Source organism: Prinia subflava, chromosome 5, assembly GCF_021018805.1.
Source record: "Prinia subflava isolate CZ2003 ecotype Zambia chromosome 5, Cam_Psub_1.2, whole genome shotgun sequence".
Classification (NCBI taxonomy): domain Eukaryota; kingdom Metazoa; phylum Chordata; class Aves; order Passeriformes; family Cisticolidae; genus Prinia; species Prinia subflava.
In genome coordinates, this window is record NC_086251.1 from 49,546,620 (window position 1) to 49,558,797 (window position 12,178).

Below are 12,178 nucleotides of genomic sequence, written 5' to 3' on the forward strand. Positions count from 1 at the left end.
CAGTGTCAGCTCACAGACTGTTTAATGCACATTTTACTGACTCATTAGTGGGATGACACATGCACCATTTATATGAGCAACAAAAAACCCCAAGAAATAAAATGTAATATCCAATCTACATCTGACCTTCTGACAGTTTCCAGTCACACTTGGCTTGGGTTTGTACTTACAGAAACATGACAAAATATGAGAAGGATTTTTGGTAAAATGAGGTGTCCTGAGAACTTCAGAGCTGAAGATGCCAAATAATCATGCATTTTTATTCTTCTTTATCCTGCCCTCCTCTTGCCTCTGGTCCCATCTTCTCTTTTACTGAGGCTGCCACAGCTGCTGTCAAGGCTTTGGCCATGCGAAGAGCTGACTCCCCATCCAGCCTGCCAGAGGTGGGGACCATGGCCAGAGGAATGCCAAGGATATCAACAGCCAGGATATTTCTACCCTTCAGCATTTACAGGCAGGAATAATGTTCATTTCTCCACTCTCTCATTTTTCAAGTGGATTATTGGCTTCACTTGAAAAATTAAGGGTTTTAAAGCTGTTACACAAGCTGCTGGTGCTTGCTGCAGACAGGAGAAAGTTGCTCTTTTTTATTCAGGGTTTCAGTGGAAGAGTTAGGATCTTGGTTCAGGTCTCCCAAATCCCTAAGCAGTCTTTAGCCATTGAATCATCTTTCCGTACCATTCTTCTATCAGTTCATTGCTGGCTTTTCAGCCTATATTGGCTCCTTCATATTTTGCTGTTTCAAGCTCTGTAAGCTGTAATTAGTAGGGCTTGATTATTACCACACGTGGTGGTACCATGACCATTCTTTGGGAATTGTAAATAACTGCACCAGAGCTTAAGCTCTCTTTAGGAATCTCTATAGCATATGTGAAGAAATCCAGCTAAGATGAACAAAGAGTTTTACATCAAATGATCATATCAAAAACCTTTTCTGCTGTTTCAGAACAGATGAATAGTTATAGCTGATAATCATGCTGATTTGGCAAACATTTCAATAAAGAAAATGAAATCATTAAAACATACTGATCCAAATAAATATTTTGTCCCAATCATTAAAGCCATCTTAAAAGAGAGACTTTTAATGGTTGAACTGTTGGACCAAGAGCCAAAACTCTGGAGACCTTTGGGATTTTTGACATTTGTCTACCTTGTACTGTGTGTGATAATTAAGCAAAGAGTCTTACCTCTAAGTTCATCAATATGTTTGTTTAATCATTCTGATCAGAGATGCTCAGCTAGCATTTGTAAATTCTTATGCAGTTCTAGAAAATGTTTATTTCTGCAAGAAACTCAACCTAGAAAGTGTGACTGAAGCTCATTCAAGCTTAAAACATAAACAAACATGCTGTGAGTATCCGAAGCTGAAGGTGCCAATAGATGCATATGCTTTTTATATTAGAAGGAAACCTTAACTATTGACCCTTACAGATCTTTTTAAACTCACCCTTCACATTTCTTCAATTCATGGTCCATTACATTTGCTCAAACTGTGGAATGTTGCCAGATCTTTATATACATTCTATAGGTTGAAATGAGGAATGAAGTTGTACAGACAAAATAAATTAAATCCCCTTTCTGTATAAAGTTACAGCTTCTTCTGTAGACTTGTTCTAGGATTTTTTAAATGCTGTAGCTACTGCAGTGTCTATTCACTTTTTCTACTAAATGCACACACTTCCAATTTTGAATCTCTCTCCATTACTGAAAAATGTTCCAAATATAACAACGAAAAGTAACAGAAAATAAGAAAATTGATTTGCATAGAGGAGTTGGATTTGCAAAACCAGTATTTTGATCCCATTTTGATGTGACAAGTTTTTTAAGACTTATTTATCCTATAAGTTTTAGACGCAGCTGCAGGGGTTTTTTTTTATTTTAGTCTGTGAGTAAATGTGGAACTTGGCAAATCCTAGAGATTCATGTCCAAGCGAGGACAAATTCCAAACTTCTTGTTATTGCTCAAATGTTCTTCATTATGGAAAAAATAACTTAAACACGGAAATGCAGTAGTGTAAGCAAAGAGGAGGCTTTGGAAAGTCTGTGACGAAGATCTGTCATATTGCACTTACCTTTATGAGTCAGTGTAAGATGGGTTACTTCAAGAGTTTCCTCTTGTAATTTGTTAGGATTCCTTACATAAGATGCAGTTTACAAATTACATGTTGTGTTTCAAGTCTTTGCTGAAATTAAAGTTTTACAAGTTATTTAAAAAACACCATTCAATCAATGAGCCATTTAGTTTTCTCCATTGTGATGCTGTTCACAGGAACATTTTTTGCTTATAATTTTTTTTGTATGCACTGTTTGCATAACAAACTTACTATCATTTAATGAATAAAAATTTGGAATAGAAGTATTTTTCATGATAGGGAAATTCATAATAAGGTATCACCATTCAACCTCTCCTGCCTTTTCATTTTAACTTATTTATCAAACAAAAATGGATACAATTGAATAAGAATTGAGATAGATGGTGCATGTATTGGTTAAGTAGCCAATGAGAAGATTGCTTTCCTAAGGGTAAATAGCATTCCACTCCGTTGATAATTTGTCTTTTTTCTTTTTTTATTGAAAACTCACATTGTTTACATGACTGTACTTAAGACAGATTTGCATGTAAAGTCTGAGATGCAAGATATTATATTTTTAAATATTGCTCTAATCAGTGGACAATCAGAATGAAAAAGATAAAAATAATTTATAAACAACCACTCTCAGGCTACTTGGTCCCAGAAAGCAATCACAAAAATAAGAAGCTTATTTGGGTGCAAGCCTGACAAAACACAAGTCATCATGAATATCACTGAGAAGTAATATTCACAGAGATTGATGCCCTGGACACCTATAGTGGGGTGCAAAAACCAGTGCTTTTTAAGAGTGCAAATGAGGTTTAGCAAGGTTCACATTTCAGCAGCCATTCCCACCTATCTGTACTGCCTTACCCCAGCTCCTTGGTTTCCCCTCATATCTAGCAGGAAAAGGAGCTCCCAACACAACAAAAACCTAATTTTAAGCTTCTCCCTGTGTGCACTGGCACAGAGAAGGCAATCCAGAGCTGTTAATGAAGTTATTATTTTTACAGACATCCACACAATGGAACTTCTAATTGCCAAGGACAATTTGAGAGCTTTAATTAGCTGCCAAAGGATGACAAGAGTCACGACATATGGCTTGTATTATTTCACAATGAGAATGAAATATTTCAAGTCTTGAAAATTACTACAGTTGACATTTGGGAAAGTTAAAAAAAAAAATCCTAGGGCTTTCTTCCAAAACATAACATCACACACATGGTGTATGGCCAGCAAAACACTCAGGACAGCACTCAGTCACTCAGTTGTGCCTCAGGATGCATCTTTGAATTCCCTCAGTAACCTCTGTACTGCTGTTTATCAACTGTTTCTGAATCTGAAACTTTGTCTGGATTGCCAGGAAGGACAAGGAGTAGGTATGTCTATCTTTTCCAATGTATTATCTTTATTAAAATAATTTCTATATTTTATCTAAAAAATGATCTTTTGTGCTCTCAGTTCTGATCTGTGCAGTCTAGTAAGACTTTCCCTTTCTTTTTCACCACAAAAGTAATTCTGAAGGTCGGTATTAGTTTATGTGTAAAGTCATGATCCATTTTACCTAATTGCTCTAATGGGCTAATGAGTATTAATAGTAAAAAGGGTGATAGATGCACCGTGCATAAAAATTCATCAGAAATCAGTTCAAAGTAAGAAAAATATGTCATTAATTTTATGAAAGATGACTGGAATGTGTTAAGGACAGAAATTGAAAACCATTCATGTGGCTAATTGTCCATTAGCATTAAATACTTCCAAATACTTACAGAAATTACGGAAAATAAAGTGTATTTTCTGTCAAGAGAACATTTGGAACTCTAAATTTATAAAAGGCTTGTAGCTTGTGGTAATGCTCAGACACTGATTAATAGACTCTGAAGAAATTTTCATAATGAAAATTATGAAAAACTCTACAGAATTCTCAGGTACCATTGCTAGCTGAACAAGAATTTGGATTTAACTGTGAATAAAATCTAAGTAGCAATGAAAAATAAAACTACCCAATGTTTTTAGCTGAGCCCATCATGAATGAATTTGTGGCTCCAGCTGAGAGATCGTGTCTGAAGTGTGCAGAGTGACTGGCAGAAGCTGATAGCAGGGAAAAGGGAAAGCAAGGACAACAAGCATTTCTTTTTATTCTGCATTTAGTAAAAATAAATAATTTTGTTTAGGTTTAACTGTTAATTTTCTTCTGCATTATTTTTGAAATATAAAGTCACAGATTTTCTGCCATTGCTCTTTCCTTCCTTAGCTACCCTCCTGCTATAACAGCGTTAGATTTCTGCTGTCTCACAAAGAGCCTCTTTGATGTTAATCAGCCATTTATTTGCTGTATGTATTTTATCTGTAGCTTTAGATCCTCTCCAGTTATCTTTGCCTGAGAGGTCTGTGAACTTGGTAACATTCAGAGTGTTGTGAGGGAAATCCAGGGAGCTGTGCTAACTTGAATTGTAGCTCAGTTCCACGTCAAGGCTGCCAGCTTGAGTGAGTTTATGCACTCAGATACAACTTTGCTGCTCACCTAATTCTGCGGTGATGACAAATGTTCTGTGCATTAGTACCAGGTAGTCTGATGTGGAATATTGATACTTAACTTATTCCTACAGGCATCTCAAAAATAAGTACTGCAGGATGCTCATATATAGACACCACTGAGGCTTTTTACACATATGTAAAAGAGATGAGTGATAGTCCTAAAGCCTCTCTTCAGAAATTCCATCATTAGCTGTCTCCTAGTGTAACATACAGAAGCTGAAAGGGCAGAGTTAAATAGCTGCAGCAGAAAGTCAATATTTAGAATGACTGATTGCAAAATACTGATTTTTCCAAATGCATTCTTTTTTGTGATTGACATGCTCCACTTGCATATGAAATACTGAAATGTCAGATGGCAGAACAAGCTCAATAATAACTTAATGTTATGATATCAATAATGTTCTGAGATGGAAGGCCTGTAAAAACCAGGATTCAGGCACTATCATCAAGCATGGCAGCACCAGAAGGGTGAGGCAGGAGGCAGCTCTGGCAGTGGATCTCTGAGAGCAAGTCCAGTGGATTTTCATGGGAGGATAAGGTTTTACTCATGTTCTTACTCCTGCACAATCTCACACAGAGTTACCAGAAAGAAATGAAGGTATTGCCAATGCTATAGTGGACTAAACACTTTGGAGTCTGGGACAGCCTCTTTCCAGCTGGACTCAAATGAAATTTTTGAGCTGGAGAAGAGTGCTGTGAATTTAAAGCTGCAGAGGCTTTCCCTTCAGGCACGATTTTTAGTGTAGTATTTTGGAGGAGTCAATGTTTTCTTATTTCAACTGCTGGCATTTGAAGGCAATAAGCAGTCTAATCTAACAGCAATTTTGAACCCAAAGTTCAGGATGGGAGGAAATGAGAAGGAACAAAAGAATGCAAAGTTCAGGCAACAAGTGGCACATACAGAGAGTGAGCAGCTTTCCCAGTTTGGGGAAAGAGGCATGATCCTGCTTCAGCAGGAGAACAGAATATAATAATATATTTTTATATATATATCATATATTATATAATACAGTAATATAATAATGTACATAGCATGGTAAATAAGAGTAAGAGAAAGGGCAGGGAAGGATGCAAAGCTGGCTTTGTGTCACCAGCATGACTTCCACTGTTCTCAGGGAGATGTAATTTTTCCATATCTGTGTCTGTCATCAGTCTGGAGGAGATGTACAGAACTACTGATTTGTCACTTTCCTTCCTCTGTGCCACTTTAAACAATGGAAACAAGGAGAGGAAACTTTATGGGATGTAGACGAAGTTCTATCCTTGCTACTACCGGGGACATTTCCCACCACTGCACATATTGAGTATGGATTGATCTAGCCTGTAACAATCAGTAAGGACTAATAAAGAATTTGCAGCAGCTAAATGTTTATTACATCACTCATGGGAGGAAACTCTTACATTTTTATGCTTCTTTTTTGCAATTTTTTCTCATTTCACAGCCGTCTCCTCTTCACATCCGAATTTTCTGAGAGATGACTGAAACTCCTCTTCTGAATATTCTTTCCTCAAACCAGAGTGAAAATCAGAGCTGTTTGAGTGAAAATCAAAACTCAACTGTTTGCCCAGAGTTGGAAGACTGGTGGGACATCGTGTACTATATAGTACCCAAGTACATCAACACTGTCTGCGTTTTTGGCATGCTTGGAAATGTGTTTGTCCTCTTAACTTATTCACTGCAAAAGGGCCCCCTGAAGATAGCCGAAATCTACCTTATGAACCTAGCTGCTGCTGATCTCATCTTCCTCATGTGCCTCCCTTTCTGGGCAGAGAACATCAAAAATGGGTTTAACTGGCCTTTTGGCAGCTTCCTGTGCCGCAGCATCAGCGCCTCCATCACCCTGAACATGTACACCAGCATCTACGTGCTCGTGGCCGTCAGCGTGGATCGCTACCTGACTTTTGTCCACACCTTGAACCACAGAGAGATATGGAGCAAAACTATGACCAAGGGGATCTGCTTGTTCATCTGGCTCTTTTCCATCCTTCTCAGCGTCCCAGCTTTCATGTTCCGGACTGTGAAAGACTTTCCCCAGTGGAATATTTCAGCGTGCACTTTGGACTTCCCCACCCCGTGGTGGGAGACAGGTGAAAGCCTGGTGTTCAACGTGGTGGGGTTCCTGCTGCCATCCACAGCAATCATCTTCCTCAATTTCTCCACCATTAGGTCCCTACAAAAAACAGCAATAGAACGAGGAGCACTCAGAGCAAAAGGCTGCAAGAGTCACAAAGGTACAAAGGCAACCAGGTTGATCTTCATTGTGGTGCTGGTGTTTCTTTTCTGCTGGACTCCTCACCATTTTTTTGTATTCCTTGATACATTATTCCGTACAGAAGTGATCAAAGGCTGCTTCTGGGAGGAACTGATCAACTTTGGGGAGCAGTTTGCTTATATGCTGGCTACCACCAACAGCTGCATTAACCCTGTGATTTATGTCTTTGTTGGGAAATACTTCAGGCAAAAGGCTTTACAAGTTTTTTCACGGTTTATTCCCTGTGGACTTTCTTCGAGATGGGTATCTTTCAAAGAAATGTCTTCAAATTTCATCCTCATTTTTGACAGTTCAAGTCAAAAGTAGTTTAACATAATGATTCTCAGTTCCATCTTCATCGTGATATTACAACTTGGTTTATGCCACCATAAATGGCATTAAAAATAATATGAAAACTCTTATCTGGCCTTCACAGACCAAGCTAATTAACTATTAAAGTAAATCACTTGATTGATTGCTTATTTTTCCTCAGGTTTGCTTTTCTAGTTCTGTGTTATCCATCCAAATGCATGACATGTGATACTAGAATTTTATAACAAATTATTTAACCTGCCTTACCTCTTAACAGTGGCTTAAAAGAAAGACTTTGTGACAAAATACCAGAAATCTGGTTTCTTTGCAGAAAGCCATAAGCCAGCTGAATATTTTGTTGCATTGTATCTGTGATGACAACTACTATAACAACTATAACACTATTCCTAAAATTACAACAGGTATTACAGAGCAAACATGAGTTTAAGCTTTGGCTGATAAATGCATTTGAGTAGGTACAGAATAACTTTAGTTATTTTGAACAGTATTTTAACTGGTTTACATTTTCACAGTAAGATATAGAGAATTTTAAATTTTTGTGCACTTTAATTATATGCAGTGCATAACTATTGTACAAGATAATGTAACACAAAGATAGTGTACGTAAATCGTAAAAAAAATAAAAGGCAAGGTAACACAGTAGCCTCCTCAAAACCTGACTTTTGCTGACCCAGTAAGCTATTACAAAATTGTTCATTGAGTACTGTAAAGTTCCTTTTTTATTTTTCATATGTATGTGAATATATCTATGATGGCCATGATACTGTATTATTTTCAGGCAAATCCTTAGATATATATTTATATTTTTATGAATCAAAATTGATAAACTATGTAACATTTTACTTCATAGTCTTGTTCTCTCTTATATTTATTTTTATATTTTGTCTCTTTTCCCCTATTATTTTGAGGAAGAGCAAATATATAATTCTCTGATTAAAAATCCTCGTTGCTACTAGAACACAAACTCTGGTAGTAGAAGAAAACTTCTTTTACACCACAGCCACAATGGCAGAGTAGATGTAAGGCAAGTGATATTTGTTTCCATAACTCTTAAATTATGGAAGAAGATGCTGCAGCCTCTTCAGCCAAAAAGATATTGGTGCAGAAGAGATCATGCAGACACTTCATTTGTGTAACAATTCATTTAACTACTCATTGTAAAGCCTGCTCAGTCTTGTACTCACTGTAACAGCACTGCATTTTATGTGCTTCTTTTTAGCATTTTCATTTTGAATATGTAATTAATCTCTTATCTGGTTATAGAAATCTGTATATTCAGCTTCATCGCAATAAGATTAGTGTTAATTTTGAATGGTTCTTTCAAACTATTTGAATCTGAACAGTGAAAACCTTTTGAAGACTTAAAACTCTGTCTTCCTGCAGTGGTGGTTTAAGAATTAAGGGTGGATTAAGGGATCAGGGAGGAAGAATCTCTCATAGGTTTACTACTTCCACTCCTTCTGTCACAGATGTTTTTAAAATAAATATCAGGCTTAAGCACTAGCAGTAACAACAACATGTGAAGTCCCCTGACTCATCTGAAATCAAATTCCTTATTCCCATCTATTGTAAACTGTTGAGCAGTGCATCTATTTAATACATCTCCAGCTTAATCTTTAATTCCAAAAACTTCCAAGCAGCGATATTTTCTGGGGAAAAGGAAAAGGAAAAGGAAAAGGAAAAGGAAAAGGAAAAGGAAAAGGAAAAGGAAAAGGAAAAGGAAAAGGAAAAGGAAAAGGAAAAGGAAAAGGAAAAGGAAAAGGAAAAGGAAAAGGAAAAGGAAAAGGAAAAGGAAAAGGAAAAGGAAAAGGAAAAGAAGGAAAAGGCTGAAATAATTAAAAGGGTGCAGAAACAGAAGTTTCATTTTCCCACTACAGAGGAATACCTTTAAAGGGAAAAATGTCTTCTCTAACTATCATATGTCCATGTTTTGCAATGTATACAGATAAAGGGACAAACACTTCTTGCATGTGGTGGCATATTTAGGCTATGAGATAATGGAGTGAAAACCTCCTGTTTCCATCCATGAGCAAGTGAGCAAAGGATTTCATGAAAGTGCTGCTTTTTTAATATATGCTCAACTGTCAGGAAAAACATCTGTGTTTTAAATACTGCTTTAAACCACTTAACAGGTTAATCAATGGATTTGCTCTTCAGTATGAATGTCTGTAAATGTGTGCATTTCTGACTGTGTCAGTGGCCACCTTTTGGTGTGGTGCTGCGCTGCCCTCACCTCACAGAGCTGTGCCCAGGAAGGTTCTGGTGACAGCCATGGTGATGCCCCTGGGCTGGCACGTGGCCAGGGCACTGCTGCTCTTACTGTGCTGCTGTGCTGAACAGGCTGGAAGGTGATCTCCAGTTGAAGGGATGTGGGTGAGCCCAGGATGGAGCAGAGATTCACCCACATCCCAGGTGGATGCCTGAAGAATGTGGCATGGCATGACCATGTGAGAAGCCTCTGCTGGAGTAGGTTTTATGGCAGGACCTGTGACCTCATGGGGGACCCACACTGGAGTAATTGATGAAAACCTGCAGCCCTTGAGTAGGACCCACAGTGGAGAAGTTCAAGGAGGACTGTCTCCTTTGGGTGGGAACCTGTGCCAGAGCAGGGAAAGCAGAGACTCCCCTCCAGCCCATGGTGTAGACCATGGTGAAGCAGTGTGCCCCTGCAGCCCATGGAGGAGGACAGTGATGCAGACTGTACTAATGGTGGACTTCAGGGGGAACTCCTTGTGGCAGCCAGGATGGACAAGAGGAGGAGCTCCTTGCAATGTTAAACCAGACAACACCATCCAGAAAGGGCCAAGGGTGGAGACTGTAAAGGATGTGCCTTTAAATTGTTGTAAGCCGTGATTTGAATTGCACATTCCAGGAACGAGTACAGCAGAAACCATCTATATCAAAAAAGGAGAGGCCTTACAAGAAGAAGTTTAAGTGCATCAGTGACTAGATCTGAACTGGGTTTTGGTGCCCAGTAACTCCAAGAAACACAACACCACTCCTGTACTGAGTGACCACCAGAACAGATGGAGTCATGGACTAGATGAACTGAATGGATGTTTTGTAAACATTTGTGGACATTTTATGAGTATTTTCTAGGGGTGATCCATTGACTAAAGAAATTACTTCTGTGCATTATGTCAAGGGATGGGAAGAAGGGTGGTGGTTAATGAAGTTGTATCAAATAGGAGGACCTGGACATGGTGAAAAGGGTATGGAATAAGTGATGGAATGTGCTGGTTTGGGCTGGGGTAGAATTAATCCACTTCACAGTGCCTGGCATAGAGCTGTGTTTTGGATTTGTGCTGAACACAGAATTAATAATATGGAGACGTTTTTGTTATTGCTGAGCAGGGTTTACACAGAGCCAAGGCCTTTCCTGCTTTTTGTGCTGCCACACTGAGAGAAGACTGGTAAGTGGAAGGGAACACAGCCAGGATAGGTGACCCAAAGTGACGAAAGGGATATTCCAGACCATATGACATCATGTATATAAAAATGGGAGGAAGAAGGAAGCAAAAGGAGGAAGGAGGAGGAAGGAGGAAGAAGGAGGGGGCACTTGGAGTGATGGCATCTGTCTTGCCAAGTGTCTATTATGTGTGATGGGGCCGTGCTCTCCTCGAGGTGGCTGAACACCTGCCTGCCCATGAGAAGCAGTGAATTTATTCCTTATTTTGCTTTGTTAATGTGTGTGGCTTTTGATTTCCCCATTAAATTGTCTTTATCAGTTTTCCAGCTTTGACCCTTTTGATTCTTTCCCAGATCCCTCTGGTGGGGGAATGACCAAGTGTCTGTGTGGGGCTTAGCAGTTTGCTGGGGTTAAATCTCAACAAATCTGACCCAGGAGTGTCATGTTGTTCCTGCCTTGAAAGTGTCTATAAAAAATAGGGAATGAACTTGAATGCAGCAAGGAAATCTCAGGATAAACATCAATAAAAAGCTCCTGGGAAAGCCAGTGACATGCTGCCTTGGAACAAATCCAGCACAGCAGCAATGGGACCCTCAGAGCCCACTTTAGACACCAACTGTTGAGGAAAATATCAACATAGTTGGTTCTGCCCCAGCACAAGGGACTGTGTGCCCCTCCACCGATTCCTTCTCTTGTGGTTAATAAATAAAGTTTTCTTGTTTGCCCTTCCAGGGCTCTTCACTGATCATCTCTCAATCAGTACTGAAATGTCAGCTCTGGTAGCCAGTAGACCAATACTGCCTGACTCCACTGCCCATGGTTTGTTCTTTTGAATAAGCATCATTTTTGTCTTCTCTTATGTTACTTCTTATTCTCCTGATAAACATTGTCAGGCATTCATCCTTAAAATACTTCTCTGCTGCAAAACTAATTCCTGCACCTTAAGAGCTTGCAAGTATAATTTAATTTGTTCTCATCTGTCTATATTGAATTTATATTTTAGTATTAATTTCTCTAGGACAAGGACTATCTTTGCATTATCAGGCCTTGCTTAATGCCCAGACTGGTCTTAGTTTATCATACAGGGCTCATAGCACTAGTGTAATAAAGTGACATTTAGGATTTTCTGAAACCCATCTCAAGAAATAATACAGCCTGGACTTATATTTGTAATATCAAAATATTTTGACAAGCTATTTCAATATTTAAAACTCTAACTGTAAATACAGACAGTTCTCATATCAGAGAAAATTCACCTTTAACAACAATAACAACAAAAACACCACCAAACCCAGCTGATCGATTTCTAAAACTGAAAATTGAAGAAAAGACATTGAATACTAAAAATAAGCATTTTCAGAGATCTACAGCCACATGGATTTCTAACCTGCCAGCAGTCATCTTCCTGGGAAGAGAGCTGTTTGTCATCCCAGTCAAATCATACCACATCAAACAAAAATGTTGACTTTTGGATGGAAAAAAGCACTTTGCTCACAGGTCAGATGTACTGCAGCTTTCAGCAGTCAAATCCTCACAGAGATGCTTACACCTCTGCATTCTTCTATGCAGTCACC

At 38.6% G+C, this 12,178-nt stretch overlaps 1 protein-coding gene across 2 annotated transcripts in view; it reads left to right on the forward strand.

Annotated features, from left to right (window-relative positions):
* The window catches only part of BDKRB1 (bradykinin receptor B1), a 33,890-nt gene extending 22,964 nt beyond the window's left edge, over positions 1–10,926 (forward strand). Inside the window, exons 1-2 of one of the 2 annotated variants that reach the window (XM_063399305.1) lie at positions 2,257–3,451; positions 6,053–10,926. In XM_063399305.1, coding sequence (XP_063255375.1) covers positions 6,086–7,189 — 1,104 coding nt within the window. In that variant the 5' untranslated portion in view covers positions 2,257–3,451; positions 6,053–6,085 and the 3' untranslated portion in view covers positions 7,190–10,926. Of the gene's footprint in view, positions 1–2,256; positions 3,452–6,052 lie in introns of those variants that run through there. The other variant, XM_063399306.1, reaches the window with a different exon arrangement.
* The last annotated feature ends 1,252 nt before the right edge of the window (positions 10,927–12,178 follow it).